Source organism: Nothobranchius furzeri, chromosome 11, assembly GCF_043380555.1.
Source record: "Nothobranchius furzeri strain GRZ-AD chromosome 11, NfurGRZ-RIMD1, whole genome shotgun sequence".
Classification (NCBI taxonomy): Eukaryota; Metazoa; Chordata; class Actinopteri; order Cyprinodontiformes; family Nothobranchiidae; genus Nothobranchius; species Nothobranchius furzeri.
The window spans coordinates 34,398,942-34,414,778 of NC_091751.1; the positions used below are offsets into that span (position 1 = coordinate 34,398,942).

Sequence of the window (15,837 nt, forward strand, 5' to 3'; positions counted from 1 at the left end):
CACAAGGTTGTAGAAATGGGATGTGACAAAGTGGGTTTTGCGGTTATTACTCCATTTACATTAAACCAGTATGCTTAAAATAAGCTAGTGATTTTTTTTACATTTTGTATTGTTAATTTGCCTTTAAGAAGAACAATGTTTCCTTTCTAGCGGAGGCTGAGAACAGGCCAGAACGAGGAACAGGGAACAGAGTATGTTACCTGCTGTGGGCTTTTCTAATTTCACTGTTTCTGCCTTCTCCAACTTGTATTTTAATATTTGTTGTGTTTACTTTTGATTAGGAGAATTCTCAGCTGAAAGACACTTTTGAGGCAGCAAGGTGGTGTGGCACCAGATCCTTCAAAGGAAAACTTTCCCTTCCCCAGGTCATCAACAAAGACACTTCCTTGAGGGCAGTACAGATGTTACACATGTGTGATGGCCTTGTAGCATCCAGCAAGGGTCAGTTTAGGCACTGTCTGACCTTTCACCATCTATTCAACATCTGGTCAGAAAGGAGACACAACATTGCATGTGTTCCTTTTGAAATGAGTCTGCCTTCACACCAGCTGGGATTCAGACTCTGCTAGTCTGAAAGATAAACAATAACTTTCTTTCCCCAAGGTCCATCTGTCTGCCTCCAGAAGAAAGAAGATCCTGCTCGAATCAGTTGCTAAATTCAAGAGTGATTTAATAACTTCTTTTATGACTTATAATCTAGATAATCATTAAATAATGTTTGTTTATTGCTGCTTATAATAATTATAGTGTAATGGAATGCTTCATTAATCTGTGCACACCGAATGGATGTTATCTTATGATGTCTACTAAGACTGCCATGTGTTCAACATGTTTTGACGACAAGGTCCACACATCTGCACTCACACATAAGTGTTGCTAAGTTAAACCCTGACACATTGTATTAACCCAGTCAGAACATCCTGTATCTAGATGGCGTGTTTCTGAGTAGTCTTCGTAACATCTCTCAAACTTGTCAGCCTCTGATTGGCTGTTCAAATCATAACAGCAAATCTTAAAACTAGAGCATTCTGAGAAATTAAACAGTTCTAGAGAATCACTCAGACTGACCATCTGTAGCAAAACCTCTTCAAACATCAAAAATTTTGGCACGTCGTCAAAACCTTGTTGCACCTGCAAAGCTGATGAGCAAACAGTTCCTGCATAAACAAAGCTGATATTGTTCAACTCCTTAAGAGTTATTCCTGAGACGCACGCTGATCCCAACCTGTGCTGCCTGGTGACAACTTTGGACTGGAGAAGTCGGTGCTTGCGGTCAATCTACCAGACCTGGGTGCCCCGAGGTCATCCGACCTCTCTGACCTCCGGGTCCGTGATGAGGGTCATCAAAAGGGTGAGGTAGAACACAGAGAGATTGGGTCTGATGTGCTTCTGATGATAACAACTTGTAGCTTAGAGCAAACCAAATTCTTTTCACCAGAACTTGGCTTATTTTGATAAGGAAGCTCTGACTGATATCGCATTCACACATAGGTTCCTTCAGCATGTTTAGCTCCATCCAATCACAGTTAATGCTTAGTTAATTAGTCATGTTTTAAATTGTAAAATAAATTCTTACTTTTATAAGCTTGACTCTTTCTTGAAGTAACACGAAGTGTGGTTGATCACTGAAACTGCAAAGAACTTAGATCTTCTGAAATAAATCCTAGAATCTTCTGATTAATTACAATAAAGACCTTGCAGGTAAATATTTTATATTTATATAAAATATTACATCTTCATGGTCATATCAGATAAAACCATCAATTTGCCTCCGCTACAGCCTGGATGATGATCATGAGGAGCTTAAAGAAGTGAGGGAACCGTTCCTGTTCACTTTTAGTTTGCAGGAAGACTACGAGAAGTTCTGTGTTGAACTTTGTGACAAGAGGAAGATGCAGGTGTTTGCAGGATTTGACACCCCATAAAATCTTTTTCCCTGCAGTAATGTGTTGGGAGTGTTTGGGTCTGGGTGTTATGGTAATAATTTTTGTGTTCAGTTTCCTCAGTAAGTTTTTTTTAGAGGATTTTTTTGTGTGTGTGTTTTTTTTGGTTCTTTTGTTTGTATTTTTATACCTGTGTCCTACTGTTGGCTTTTGTTTGCATTATTAAATTTACCTTTTTTAAACAATAAGTCTGCATCCTTGGGTCCACTGTCTCACCACCCCACCTCAAACCCTGGCATATTTTAATAAGTGTTAATGACACAATTCATTCTCTGTCCCCCTTAATGTAGCTGACATAACTGAGTGCACAAAAATTGTACGTGTCTATATCTATACTGTTTTCACACTCACTTGTAAAATAAATATTTAAAAAAAATAATAAAATAATGGCAGCATGGATAATATAATGCCCCTCAGGGTTAGCCCATATTACCATTGTTTTAATACTGTTTTATTTACGAGAATGTATATATAATATTATATAACCTTAGTATTTGGTGGTATTTACATAAACACATTTTGGCACCAGACCTGATCATGATATAAATAATAATTAAATGGTGCCCCATACAGTTTTTTTATTTAATTATAAGCTTAGGTGTAACATATCAGCAGCGCCGGCGCTCCGCACACGCACATCACGCACAGCGCGTAGGGCACCCCGCCGGGGGAGGGGTACCAAATGCAAGCTTATGAAAAAATAATATATATATATGATAGACAGATTTCAATTAGAAGATGTGCAAAGCAAGTTAACAGCATGTTTACAGAGAGAAAACAATACAAAAAGGAAAGGAGATGGACCGTGTCCACTTTTCACTCTCTGTCCGGGCGGATTTTTGTATTGATGAAAATGTCCGGCTTTTCATCCAGGAGCAGAGAACGAATTATGGGGGAGCTGTATATCCTACACATCCAGGGAAGCCGGAAAAAACAACAGAATTGTCTGCCAGGAGCTGGGATTGATCCAGCAACCCTCCATTGTCTGGGTAACCTGATATATATCCTGAGCTACTGCTGCCTCTGTGGGTGGAGCTCTGAAAAGATGGGGTGTCAGGACCCCTTGTAAGGGTGAGTTGGTCCCTGAGTGACCAATGCAAGACAATAATTTAAAAGAGAAACTAAAGAAACGAAAATGCAAGAAACTACGCCAGGTCACATAAACAATAAGACATTTCCTAAACAAAAGAGTCAGTCACCTAAAACACAAAGGTACCAAAGATAGAGCCCTGAGGAGCACCACAGGTCAAAGTGAGTGTTACCCAGGATCCCTGTGTTTCCAACCGAGAAAAGGAGATTCTTTAGACTCCTGTTCTGAAACAAGAACAAACCTCCTCACCTCACAAAGATTTATAATGACGCTGACAGCTGAACCAGGAGGAAGGGGAGCTGAGAGAAGTGAAACTACGGATGAAGGAGGAGACGGAGAGATTCAGGGAGGAGCTGAGCTGTTACTGAACTATAGAACAGACACAAACTTCCACATTCAACACAGTTCAACATACAAACCACAAACATTCACTCTGTTCAACATGGACTGTTGTGCACTCTCTCTCCTGGTTGTCACAATTCTAACAGGTCAGTTTGAATCTACAGCTTTGGAATATGTTCAGTCTAAAGTTAGATGAGTTTGACTCACTCTGAAGAGTTGGTTTTCTAAAAGTTCCAAACTTATTTCTCTTCTTTTAGGAGTCAGCTGTGAACAGCTGACTGCAGTGAAGAATGAAGAGTCCAGTTTAGAAGGAACCCCTGTTACTCTGTCCTACAATTACTCTAGAGATGCTGCTATTGGTGATTATTTCTTCTGGTACCGGCAAGATCCAGGAGAACCTCCAGAGTTCCTGATCTCTCACACAGGAACAGAAACACTTCTATTACAGAAAGTGTCTGGACTGAGTTTTACTGTGAGTGATGATAAAAGACGCGTGGACCTGCTGATCTCCTCTGCTGCAGCGACAGACTCTGCTGTGTACTACTGTGCTGTGAGGCCCACAGTGACAGGAAACAGTAAAAATGTGTAGAAAACCTGCAGAGCAAAGACAACACAATACTCCACAACATCCACTAGAGGGACTCACACAGTGGGAACCCACTGGTTGTTGAGTTGTTGGACTGATGACAAAGACAACAGACACACGAAGCAGCAGAAACAAGGTGAAGTTGCAGTAAAGCTGGTGGAGTTCAAGTGGTTCAACATCTATAAATTCTGTTTTATCCAAATTCAAAAGCAGGAAATGATTTTATAACCAGCCTCTAACAGAGGATAGGCATTTTTTCTAGTTTAATCAAGTTGTAAGAGCTACCCAGAGAGAGAGGGACAGGCAGCGGAATAACAATAAATGTTACATCAGATGGACAAAGGAGGCCACCCAGAGGCAGCAGATAGATTGAAAACAGTAGTGGGCCCAGTCCTTGAGGGACTCCATGCTTCAACACAAAGGTCTCAAACATGTCCTTCTGAATCTGACATCATGTGATCTCCCAGACAGCTCTGATTTAAGCCATGAATGTGTTTCCCATTACGCCCATATGACGTTCAGTTTAGTTTCAGCTACACTCCACTGCATCCCCCCGGGAGGCCCTGTCGGGGGGCGTGTGTGTGTGTGGGGGGGGGGGATGGACATGTGTGTGTGTGTGTGTGGGGGGGGGGGGGGACTCCTGGAGTATGGGGTACCCCAGAGCTTTACCTTTGGTCCTGCCTCAAGTGGAGGAGTTCAAGCATCTCAGAGTCTTGTTTACAAGTGAGGGAAAGATGAGGCACGAGACCGATAGGCGGATTGGTGCTGCGTCTGCAGTGATGCGGGTGTTGTACCGATCTGTCGTGGTGAAGAGAGCTGAGCTAGAAAGAGGGGCTTGTAGTAGATCCGCTACTCCTCCACACTGGTATGGGTCAGCACGCCTACACCACAGCTACAGTATTCCACTGAGATACTATATTTTTTAAAAACAAGACGGTTATTATTTTCAACTTTTTTACCAGGGTTTACTGGTACACCAGTTACCATGACAACCCTAGTCTGCAGTGATGCAGGCGTTGTGCCGGTCGTCGTGGTGAAGAGAGAGCTGAGGGCTCGGAATAGATCCGCTGCTCCTCCACACTGAGAAGAGCCAGTTGAGGTGGCTCGGACATCTGATTAGGATGCCTCCTGGACTCCTCCCTGGTGAAGTTTTCCGGGCACGGCCAACCAGGAGAAGACCTAAAAGAAGACCAGGGCACGCTGGAGGGACTATGTCTCTCAGTTGACCAGGGAACACCTTGGGATTCCCCCGGAGGAGCTGGCCTAAGTAGCTGAAGAGAGGGAAGTGTGGGCCTCTCTGCTTAGGCTGCTGCCCCCGCGACCCGACTCTGACTTCATCTTCAGGTGATAAGTTTGCAGAACAATCCAAAGATTCTGATGGTTCTGTACATGTTTTCATTTAGCTCTGCACATTGACATTGACATTGATGGACGTTGAGTTGAGTTGAGGATTAAGTCCTGGTCAGGTTTCACCATCGACTCGTTCCTCAGGCAGAAAACATTTATGTGGCTTTTCCTCTGGCTCCTCCCACCATTGTAGAACTCAGCCAATCAGACGGTTTGTGTGTGCAGAACTAAAGCATCCTGATGCTGAGGAGAAGGGCTGTGCAGCTCAGAAGCTGCTTAGCTTCATTCTGCTGCAGTGCTGTGTGACTTTAACAAGTGAAACATGTTACTTTACCTCTTTCTGCTTTTCTCTCACTGCATTGGTGAGTGCCAGAACACAGAAAGACCTGACTGGGAGCAGACCTGCTCTGGTTTTCTAAATCATTCTGACTGATCACATGTGAACCCTGAAGTGAAGAACTTCTGTTGAGTCTCTTGATGTCTGAATCTCCTGCAGACTAACTGACATGAAGGTGTCTTTTTGCAGCCATGGGCTCCACCAACAAGATCATCCAGGAACAGAGTGGAGTTGTTGCAGAGGGAACAGGCATCAGCTTGAGCTGTGAGTACGACGGTTCTATCTACAGTATCCAGTGGTACAGACACCAGCAGAAATCCAGACCAGAGTTCCTGCTCTACATCACAGAGGGAGGATCCATTCATCCAATTCGGTCTGATTTCTCAGCTCGTATAAACAAAACACAGAAACGTGTGGACCTGCTGATCTCCTCTGCTGCAGCGACAGACTCTGCTGTGTACTACTGTGCTGTGCAGCCCACAGTGACAGGAAACAGTAAAAGTGTGTAGAAAACCTGCAGAGCAAAGACAACACAATACTCCACAACATCCACTAGAGGGACTCACACACTGGGAACCCACTGGTTGTTGAGTTGTTGGACTGATAACAAAGACAACAGACACATGGAGCAGCAGAAACAAGGTGGAGTTGCAATAAAGCTGGTGGAGTTCAAGTGGTTCAACATCTATAAATTCTGTTTTATCCAAATTCAGAAGCAGGAAATGATTTTACAACCAGCTTCTAACAGTGGATAGGCATTTTTCTAGTTTAATCAAGTTGTAAGGGCTACCCAGAGAGAGAGGGACAGACAGCCGATTAACAATAAAGGATACATCAAATGGACATAGGAGGCCACCCAGAGACAGCAGATAGATTGAGAACAGCAGTGGGCCCAGTACTGTCACGTTGAGAGGATTGTTTGGACCCAAAATGCAGATACCCAGGATGACACGAGGCAGGAGTTGATATAAAGAAAGTCCTTTTATTGTAGGATGAGTCCAAAAATAAAAATAAATCCAAAAGGCAGGGAGCCAAAATCCAAAAATCAGGAAATGATCAGGAGATCCAAAAACACCAGAGGAACGGGCAGACTAACAGAATAAATCACACTGACAAACAACAATGAACCGACAAGATAATGAGAAACAGACAGGGCTTTATAGACTGGGGCATAATGGGAGGCAGATGAGCTGCAGGTGTGTGGGGAGAGAACCAGGTGAAGGCAATAACTAATCAGGGAGGAGGAGCAGGGGAGGACACCGGACCTGACTGGAGAAGAACACACACACACACACACACACACACACACACACACACACACACACACACACACACACACACACACACACACACACACACACACACACACTAAGCTGGGGAATGACACACACACAGAGCTGGGACAAAGAGGCTGGAGCTACAACTGGAGGGGCTGGGGATGACCTGAAAGGCTACAAACAGAAGGCACATAAATAAGATGCAGACAAAGGACACATGAGGGCGCTAAGAGACACAAATGGGGAATCTAAAGAGGGATGGAGGACATCAGGAGACACATGGGGAAAGACGCAGACACAGACCATGACAAGTACAGACCCTTGAGGGACTCCATGCTTCAGCACAAAGGTTTCAGACATGTCCTTCTGAATCTGACATCATGTGATCTCCCAGACAGCTCTGATTTCAGCCATAAGTGTGTTTCTCGTTACTCCCATATAACATTCTAGCCTGTCCAGTGGTCTGCTGTGTCAAAAGCAGCATTTAGATTCAGCAGCAACAAGACTGGTTTTTAACCACTGTCCACCTTAAACAACAAGTTCTTCACCATTTTCACCAGTGTAGTGTTGTACATATCTTTATACCTCAGCTATGCAGCAATGTGGTTCTCCTTCAAACTCAAAGGGAACACTGTTAGCAGGGTTTGATGTGGTACACCTCTTTATGACAGCGCCAGGGTATGTCAGTAGTGGCATATACTGCAGGCATCTTGCTTGGTTTAACACAAAATTTCCTCGGTTGATCAGTTCAGATATATTATGATGTGTGTAGATTGTGACAAGATATCCCATTGTTCTCACTGAGGCTTTCTCATCAGCATTACGCAAAGCAGCCAATCCTTGATGACAAGGGGGCCATCCCTGTGCCACAGTGGCCGTGTTCGAGTTGAGCTGCGCCTCGCCTGGAAAACAGACGAGAGCAGACGGAAGCAGCAGGGGGAGTGGCTGAAAGCCGGCGTTTAAGTCGGACACAATTTCCTGCATGTGTAGCTCACAGGTGACGATGGCTGAAGATATCGCGTTAGCGTTCATAATAGCGGATGGAATAGATGCAGATGAAATACATGAAAATGGATATCAACTGCGAAGGTAGGTAACCGCATTAAAGTAGTACAACGCCAAATACAACCGCCATGTGCATTTGTTTCTGTTTCTTTGTTTAAGTTCTAAAAATTCGTTTGAAAATAGTCCAAAAGTTAAACAAAGCTGCGGATTTCGCCTTTGAAGATACTGCTTCAGATGTAAATTAGAATAATAATGTGCATATAATTTCTTTCAGGTCTGTGCCAAAAGTGAAGCACTTTGTTGAGAATGTTATTCCTTTATACCGTCATTCTGACTTTCAAAGCCACTTCAGACTTTCCAGAGGACAAGTGGAGGTAGGCTTTTGTGATGGTTACCACTACTCATATTTGCTCAGACATCATGTTCACTTTCTGACTTTTCCATTTAGTATCTAGTGATGGCACTGGGACCATTCCACATGAACAGACAGCACACCAAATTAGCCCTGTCCAAAAGTGTTCTTGCCTGTCTGTGGACGCTGGCAAATCAGGAGTCATACAGGGGAGTGGCGGACCGTTTTAACATATCCAACATATCTACAGTTTTTGCACAACTCCATCACTTCTGCTCCCTGGTCATCACACATTTGTTGGCCTACTGGTGAACAGCTTCACACCTCACAGCTCGGATTTCAGAGGGCAGGTTTTTCCAAATACAGTCTGTGCTGTTGATGGATGTCACATTCCCTTTGTCAGACCAAATTGCACCCTGGCAGCTGGCATGATGCAAGAGCCTTTCACCACACAACTGTTGCACACCTACTGGAAGAAGACCCCCAGGCTCTGGTCCCAAGTGGCATGCACATCATTGGAGATTCAGCTTACCCCCTATTGCCACAGCTGATGAAGCCTTGCAGGGATAATGGGCACCTCAAAGCCAACCAAAGTTACTTTAATAGAAAACTGAATGTGGCGTGTGTTGTCATTGAACACGCATTTGGCATGCTGAAAGCAAAGTTTAGGAGGCTCAAATGTCTTCACATGAAAGACATAGGACATATTAGTGCAACTGTGACAGCATGCTGCATTCTGTACAGCATTTGTTTGGATCCCAGTGACCATGTGGAGGAGGATGAGCTAGAGCAGGACGAGAATGACCCACATCCACCACAACCCAACAATGAAGATGCTTCAAACTACAGAGACAGGATTTGTTCCCAGATTTAAGCTAGCCCCACCCTTACCCCAGCACCTTATCCAATGTTTGGTTTTATTCTTCATTCCCACACATTTATGTGAGCTGGTGTGCTGTATGCCACAGGGGGATTTGATGCACTTTAAGTGAAATCAGTCTGCTCTAACTCCTAAATCTGTACATTAAGTTTTAAACAAAGTACATCTCTATCATCAAGACTCCTGATGTGCCTCCCAGTGGCAGCTCATGGAAACTGGGTGATATGAACCCAGGCAAAACCATCAGGGGATCTCGGAGCATCAGTGGTGCCCAGAGGCAAAGTGACATCACCATTTGTAATTTGACATGTCAACCACTGCTTTTATGCTAAATCCTTTAAAGATAAGAAACAAAAATACCTTTAACGCACAGCTATACATGTTTATTTAGTGTCCTAACAAACTGATAAGTTTTTCTTGCTGCTTTCCATGTTCTTTTAACTGATTCAGGATTTGACCCATACATGTAATTACTTGTTTCTCAAACCCCCTTCTTCTTTTTTCTTTCAGCCGTCTCCAGTTGGCCAATTCTGGCCTTGTAAGTGACTCCAAGGCAGTGGTCCTGCGCTCAGCATGGGCCTCATAGGACTGAAAAAATGCTGGGAGAAGAGCAGTCTTGCTTCTCTTAGAGCCAGAAGCTTGTCCGCCCTGTATGGCCGATGACGGACCAGGTTGCTCTTCGGTTTCAGCAGGTGATCACTGAGCCACTGAAGGATGGGCTTCTTTAGGAAAGAGGGGAGTTGAAACAGTTGTGCCAGGTGGTGCATGTCCCACCGCTGTGCGACCAAAAAGTTCATCCATTTGCTGACAGAAGAGGAATAAACAATTTTCATTAGTTATTGTAGAACTTTACTGATGGTGGAACTTATCATGACAGTTGTTTCTTCATTAAAGCTTATGGCGACAACCAATAACTGTGGCTGTCTCCATTCAACATTGAGAACTCAACAAACTGAGAAAGCTCTCTGGAATGAGAGGGTGAAATGTTGTTAAAGAAATAACATAATCCAGTTGCTGTTTGACAACCTTTTTTAAAATAACTATGACCTGGATGACTGAGAACCTCCACAGATATCAGTATACTCAGCAATTGTTCGAGCGTGACTCATATTGCTGTTCATGTTCTATTTCCAGGAACATTAATATATGTTTATTACAAAGAAGACATGAGTGAGCATGTTGTGTGTGTGATGTGCTGCTAAACAAATGAATCACAAATATAATACACAGTGACATTTTGCTTCATAGATATCTGATAAACAGTATGCAGAGTAGCCAGGGAATATAATTAGCTCTTGTGCCCTTAATTAAAATTGGGTACGGACCAGTATCAGTATATCGAGCAGGTGGTCTTAAGTCATTTCTGGGTCTCAGATCATGATCTTCACTGCTATGACCTGGTTTTTCCTTCTCTTGAGTCAGAACATTATTTGGATCAACATGTTCTGTTGAGTGAATGCCTGGTTTATAAAAAGGCTTAAAACTTTTCTCCTTGCCTGTGCTAGTGGTGTTCTCACTGTCCTCATCTGACTGTGCGCCTATGATGTGATTTATGGATTTCTGCAGGCTCTGAGATATTTCCTGTACAATTTGGTTGACATCGTTTAGCTCATCATGTGCATTTGCATTCTTATTCTCAAGGTCAATCCAGTATGAGTCGGCCTTCGGTTTTCTTTTCAAAAAATCCTTAAGTTCTGCAAAACAATCAATCGCCCTTCGTCCCTCTTCACTTGCCGCTCGACGTTCTGTGCTACAATACTTTGGACGCGTTCCACGTGGTGGAGTTGTTTGTTCTAGTTTCCTTTCCTTACCTTCTTTTGCATGCTTCCCTCTGCTAGGTGTTTCATCTGATTGCTGTGACGTAGTTAATTTTAAAATTGCAATTTCAATATCTGAACCCTTTGGACCTTAGTCGAACGTGTCGCGCAAATCAAAATCTCCCGTAATTGTAACAGTTCCCAAGAGGGGATACAGGCTCTGTCTGTAAATCTTTCCTTCATTCCTGAATAAGTCCAGGATCTGAATTTCATTTTCTCTTTCCTGCCGTCTTTTCTTAGACCCATCTGATTTATAATCCTGAATTCTCAATTCCAGAAAGGTGTCATCAGATGGCCAAGGATTGCACAGTTTGCTTGTTCGTTTAGCCCATTTTTCTGACATGTGTTTTATATCTTTTGCTAAAGCAGGGTTCTTTGCCGCCAAAATTCCTGCTGGCTTAACCGACATTTTGAGATTTCAGAAACACTTATTATTCCTCTAATTAGTAAATTAGTTTGTTTATTTATAATCTCCTGAAAATAGAACAAAAATTGAAAGTTGAAACAGATACTGTTGACATATGATGGCTGTAATCTTGAGTAATTTATTGTTGTTTTGGTAACACAAATGTTCAGCAAACCATCCATATTTTGTCAGACACTTCCACGAGTAAAGCAACCACACCCAGCAGAGCTTTCACACTTACATAAAGAGTAGAAAAACACACTTTAGAGCAACATTTCATGCCAAGCACACAAACACAAAGACATTGATATTTATTTATTAATTGTAATCTATATTTTTTATGTTTCACTTTTCCCAGCTGGTAAAAATAATTATCAAGCTTGTGCACTTCAATATATATATATATATATATATATATATATATTACTTTAAAAACTTTTATTTTTTTAACTTAAGGTTTTCTGTTTAAAGACTAATCAGAACAGGATCAGAGAATTTGAAATTTGGGTAACCTTAAACATTAATTTTAGCACTGCAAAGAATTTTACAGATCTGAGTTACACTTTTTTTTAAAGCTTTTCTAGTATTTTAAGCTCTCTGATCTGATCTGATCTCAGCGCTCACACACACACACACACACACACACACACTCTCTCTTCTCCAGCGCCGGCAGGCACACACAGAGAACTCCCAAGATTCGGAGCCCGTTCAACAGCCTCTTTGCTGCAAACTTCAAGACGTCATCACCAGGCCTCACATTCACAGGCCTCACAGGCAGCAGCATTCTGCACCATTTGCAACCTGGCTATTGAGCCCTTGCTCACACCGGATAAAACAGAGTTGCAGTAGTCCAATTGCACCATAATAAAGGCATGGACTACCGTCTCAAGTAGGGTTGTCACGGTAACCGGTATAGCGGTAAACCCCGGTAAAAAAGTTGACAATAAAAATAACCGTCCCGTTTTTAAAAAACTAAATTATCTCGGTGGGTTTACCGTGGCCGCGGTTTCGGCGCGGTGACCTTTACCAGCCACCGTCGCTTCAGCTGAAGTTCCCGCGGCGCGCACACACTTTTTAGTTTGCAACGGCACCAAAACTTTGAAGCTGAAATAATGGCCGAAGGAGGAGACGGCAGCGCCCAGGACATCCATCAGCCCTCAAAGAAGACTAAATTGGAAGTATGGGCAATTTTGGATTTCTGAAAAATGCTGAGGGACAGTTAATAGAAGACGGCTATCCCGTTTGCAGAACGTGCAGGAAACAAGTGTCTGCAAAAGGCAGCAACACTTCGAATCTAATGGCACATCTGCCTGACCATCACCCACGTCTCTACAGCCAGTGCAAGGTAAGTTAACATTAGCATTTTAGCTTAAACGTGAGGACGTGAGGACTTTTGGTTGAGAGAGAATGCAACGAGTCACTATATACTGCAGCCGCAGCGTCCTCTGCCAGCATTTAAACCGTGTCACGGACACCCTGTTGCTGGATGAAGCATCGTATTTGTTGATGATGAAGAGAAATATACAATTAGTTCCTTGTCATTGATTTGTTTACTTATTCAATGGCATTTATACTTGAACATTTGGCTTTGATTACATAGTGTAGTAGTTATTTTAGTAATTTGTTTAAAGTGGCTATTTATTTTAAATACATATTTTTTAAGGTTGACTTGTACAGCGCTCAAGTCAAGCGTGGACTGGAGTTTTAGATTTTCATTTTGATAATGAAGAAAACAAGCATATGAGAAAACAAGTGATGTTTCTTTGATTTGTTTACATATTGTTTATGTTTTGAATGTTTGGATTTGTATAATTTAAACCTGCACTGACTACTGTAACACGTTCCAGAAAAAGAAGCTATTTGTTACTTTACTTGTGAAAAGTTGCACTTTTGCTAAGGCTTTGTGTTATTTTAGGTTTAATAAACACTGTTAAACCTTTTCAGAACTATTTCAGTTTGTGTAGAACAGGACTATCAATGCTTTCTGAACATATGCAACACCGTTTAAAAAATACCGCGATAATACCGAAAACCGTGATAATTTTGGTCACAATAACCGTGAGGTTAAATTTTCATACCGTGACAACCCTAGTCTCAAGATCATGACGTGACAAAAATGGTTTGATCTTTGCCAACTGACAAAGGTGGAATAGGAGGAGGAGATCAGTCCATTGATGTGGGTATCAAAACTAAGGGCGCTATCCAGTTTAACACCAAGATTAGTCACCGATGTAGTCAGCTGGCCATTAAATGACCCACAGTCAGTTAGGGAAGAGTCACAATGTATGCTTGGAGCAAACAATATAGCCTCTGTTTTCTGATCATTTAGGCTCAGAAAATTTTCAGTCATCCAGGTCTTGATCTCCCTCAAACAGTTAGTAAGAATAGAAATATTTTAAAGGGCGTATGACAATCATACACCAATCTTGGGTGAGCGGGTTGTAACACAGTCTAAAAACAACAAAAATACAAAAAGTAGAGGAGCTGACAGACGGCAAGCCGGCAACACTGGCGCCATCTTGACTGTATTTAGTCCACACATACACACACACACACACACACACACACACACACACACACACACACACACACACACACACACACACACACACACTGGTGTGGGGTGGACTACATCTGATGGACAGACTAGACCCTCTGGAGATGCCGCTACACGCGCTGCAGCAACTGGACTTGGGGACAGCGAAGGTTTTAAACAATAATCCATGGTAAGGAGCTGCAAACGGCCTCCTCTCACTGTTCCTTTCTGTTTGGTGCTCCAAACATTTGTGCTGAACTAAAAGGCTCATTAGCTTTTCTCCACTACAACGTAGCTAAACCTTCACAATAGACAACTCCAGATGGTTTAAGCTCTTAAAGTAGTACTTAGGTGGTAATCATGTATTTGAAGAAGTCAGAATGGTCCATGTGGGCAGGAGATGCAGAGCTGCTGCACCACCTCCTCATGAGGATCCAGACAGGTCTCCTCCTACTGATGGGACTGTGGAGCTGCTGCAGACAGACAGCTGAGGGCATCAAAGCAACATTTCACCTGCAGAAGAATGGAAACGCTGGCTGTCATCTGGTTCTGCTCAGCTCTCGTAGGTACGTATGTTTCTGAGCACAAACCTGGAAAATAAAAACGTTTTCCAGAACTTCACAGATCCAGTTTGGATGGTCTCTGAGCTGAAGTTCAGAGCAGAACATCTCAGGGTGAATACCTAAATAACATCACGTTGTCTGACCAGCAGCTAAAAGCCTGGAAGCTGAGATTACTGCCAGCAGAGCTGAAGTGGTTTCATCAGAGGGATCAAAACTTCATCTGTCCTGCAACTATTCAGTCAAAGCACACAACCTCCAGTGGTACCGACAGGATCCTGGATCAGCTCCTCGCGTCCTGCTCCTCATCACTGACACCAAAGAACCCACGGTGGTAGAAGGAGAACCTCCAAACCCCCGACTGACAGCAGAACTGAACGAGGAGAGAAATCGTGTGGACTTGCTGATCTCCTCTGCTGCAGCAACAGACTCTGCTGTGTACTACTGTGCTCTGCAGCCCACAGTGACAGGAAACAGTAAAAGTGTGTAGAAAACCTGCAGAGCAAAGACAACACAATACTCCACAACATCCACTAGAGGGACTCACACCGTGGTAACCCAGATGTATTTTAGATCCAATCCCAACCAAATCATCTAAAGATGCATTTCCTTTGGTTACTGCCCCATTCTAGATAGAACCAGTATATCCTTAGTAAATGGATACGTACCACAGGATTTTGAGGTTGCTGTAATCAAACCTCTACTTAAGAAACCTTTTCTGGATCCAGATGACCCAATGAGCTATAGAGCAAAATCTAACCTTCCATTTTTATCTAAAGCCCTTGAGAAAATAGTGGCCATCCAAGTATGCGAGCATCTAAACACTAATGATCTGTTTGAGGAATTTCAGTCTGGTTTTAGAGAGTATCACAGCACTGAGACTGCATTAGTGAAAGTTACAAATGATATTCTACTCAACTTTTATTTCCACAACACTTTACAGGAAATGCTCTGTCACTTAAGTTCTGTACAGACTTTTTAAAAAACAAAAGATAAGAATCAAATCAAAGTTAATTCAAGTCAATAAAAATAGGACAGCACACATTATAAATTAACCCACAGAGTTAAAAGTGAGGAAGTAAAAATTGTTCTTGAGTCTGTATTTAAAGATCGCCACAGATGGGAGCTGCCTAAACCTTAAAGGAAGCTCACTCCAAAGTTTTGGACCAGCCACCAAAAAAGTTCTGTCCCCCCGGTCTACAGCTGAGTCTAAAGCCTGGTGTATGCTTCTGCGTCAGCTCCACCACGGAGAGACACGCACGGTTAGACGGAAGCGTCCTGCGTCTCCTGGGGAGTGTTGCAAAGCAATTGCCCTCCAGGACAGCAGAGGGTGCAGTGCTGTTCTGTGGTATCCTGTCA

At 42.9% G+C, this 15,837-nt stretch overlaps 1 gene segment (V, D, J or C); it reads left to right on the forward strand.

Annotated features, from left to right (window-relative positions):
• The first annotated feature begins 5,492 nt into the window (after positions 1-5,492).
• Positions 5,493-8,535, forward strand: LOC107373770 (Ig heavy chain V region 914-like). The segment is given in 2 exon segments: positions 5,493-5,670; positions 5,835-8,535. Coding segments are annotated over 2 exon segments (360 nt in total).
• Positions 8,536-15,837: the final 7,302 nt, after the last annotated feature.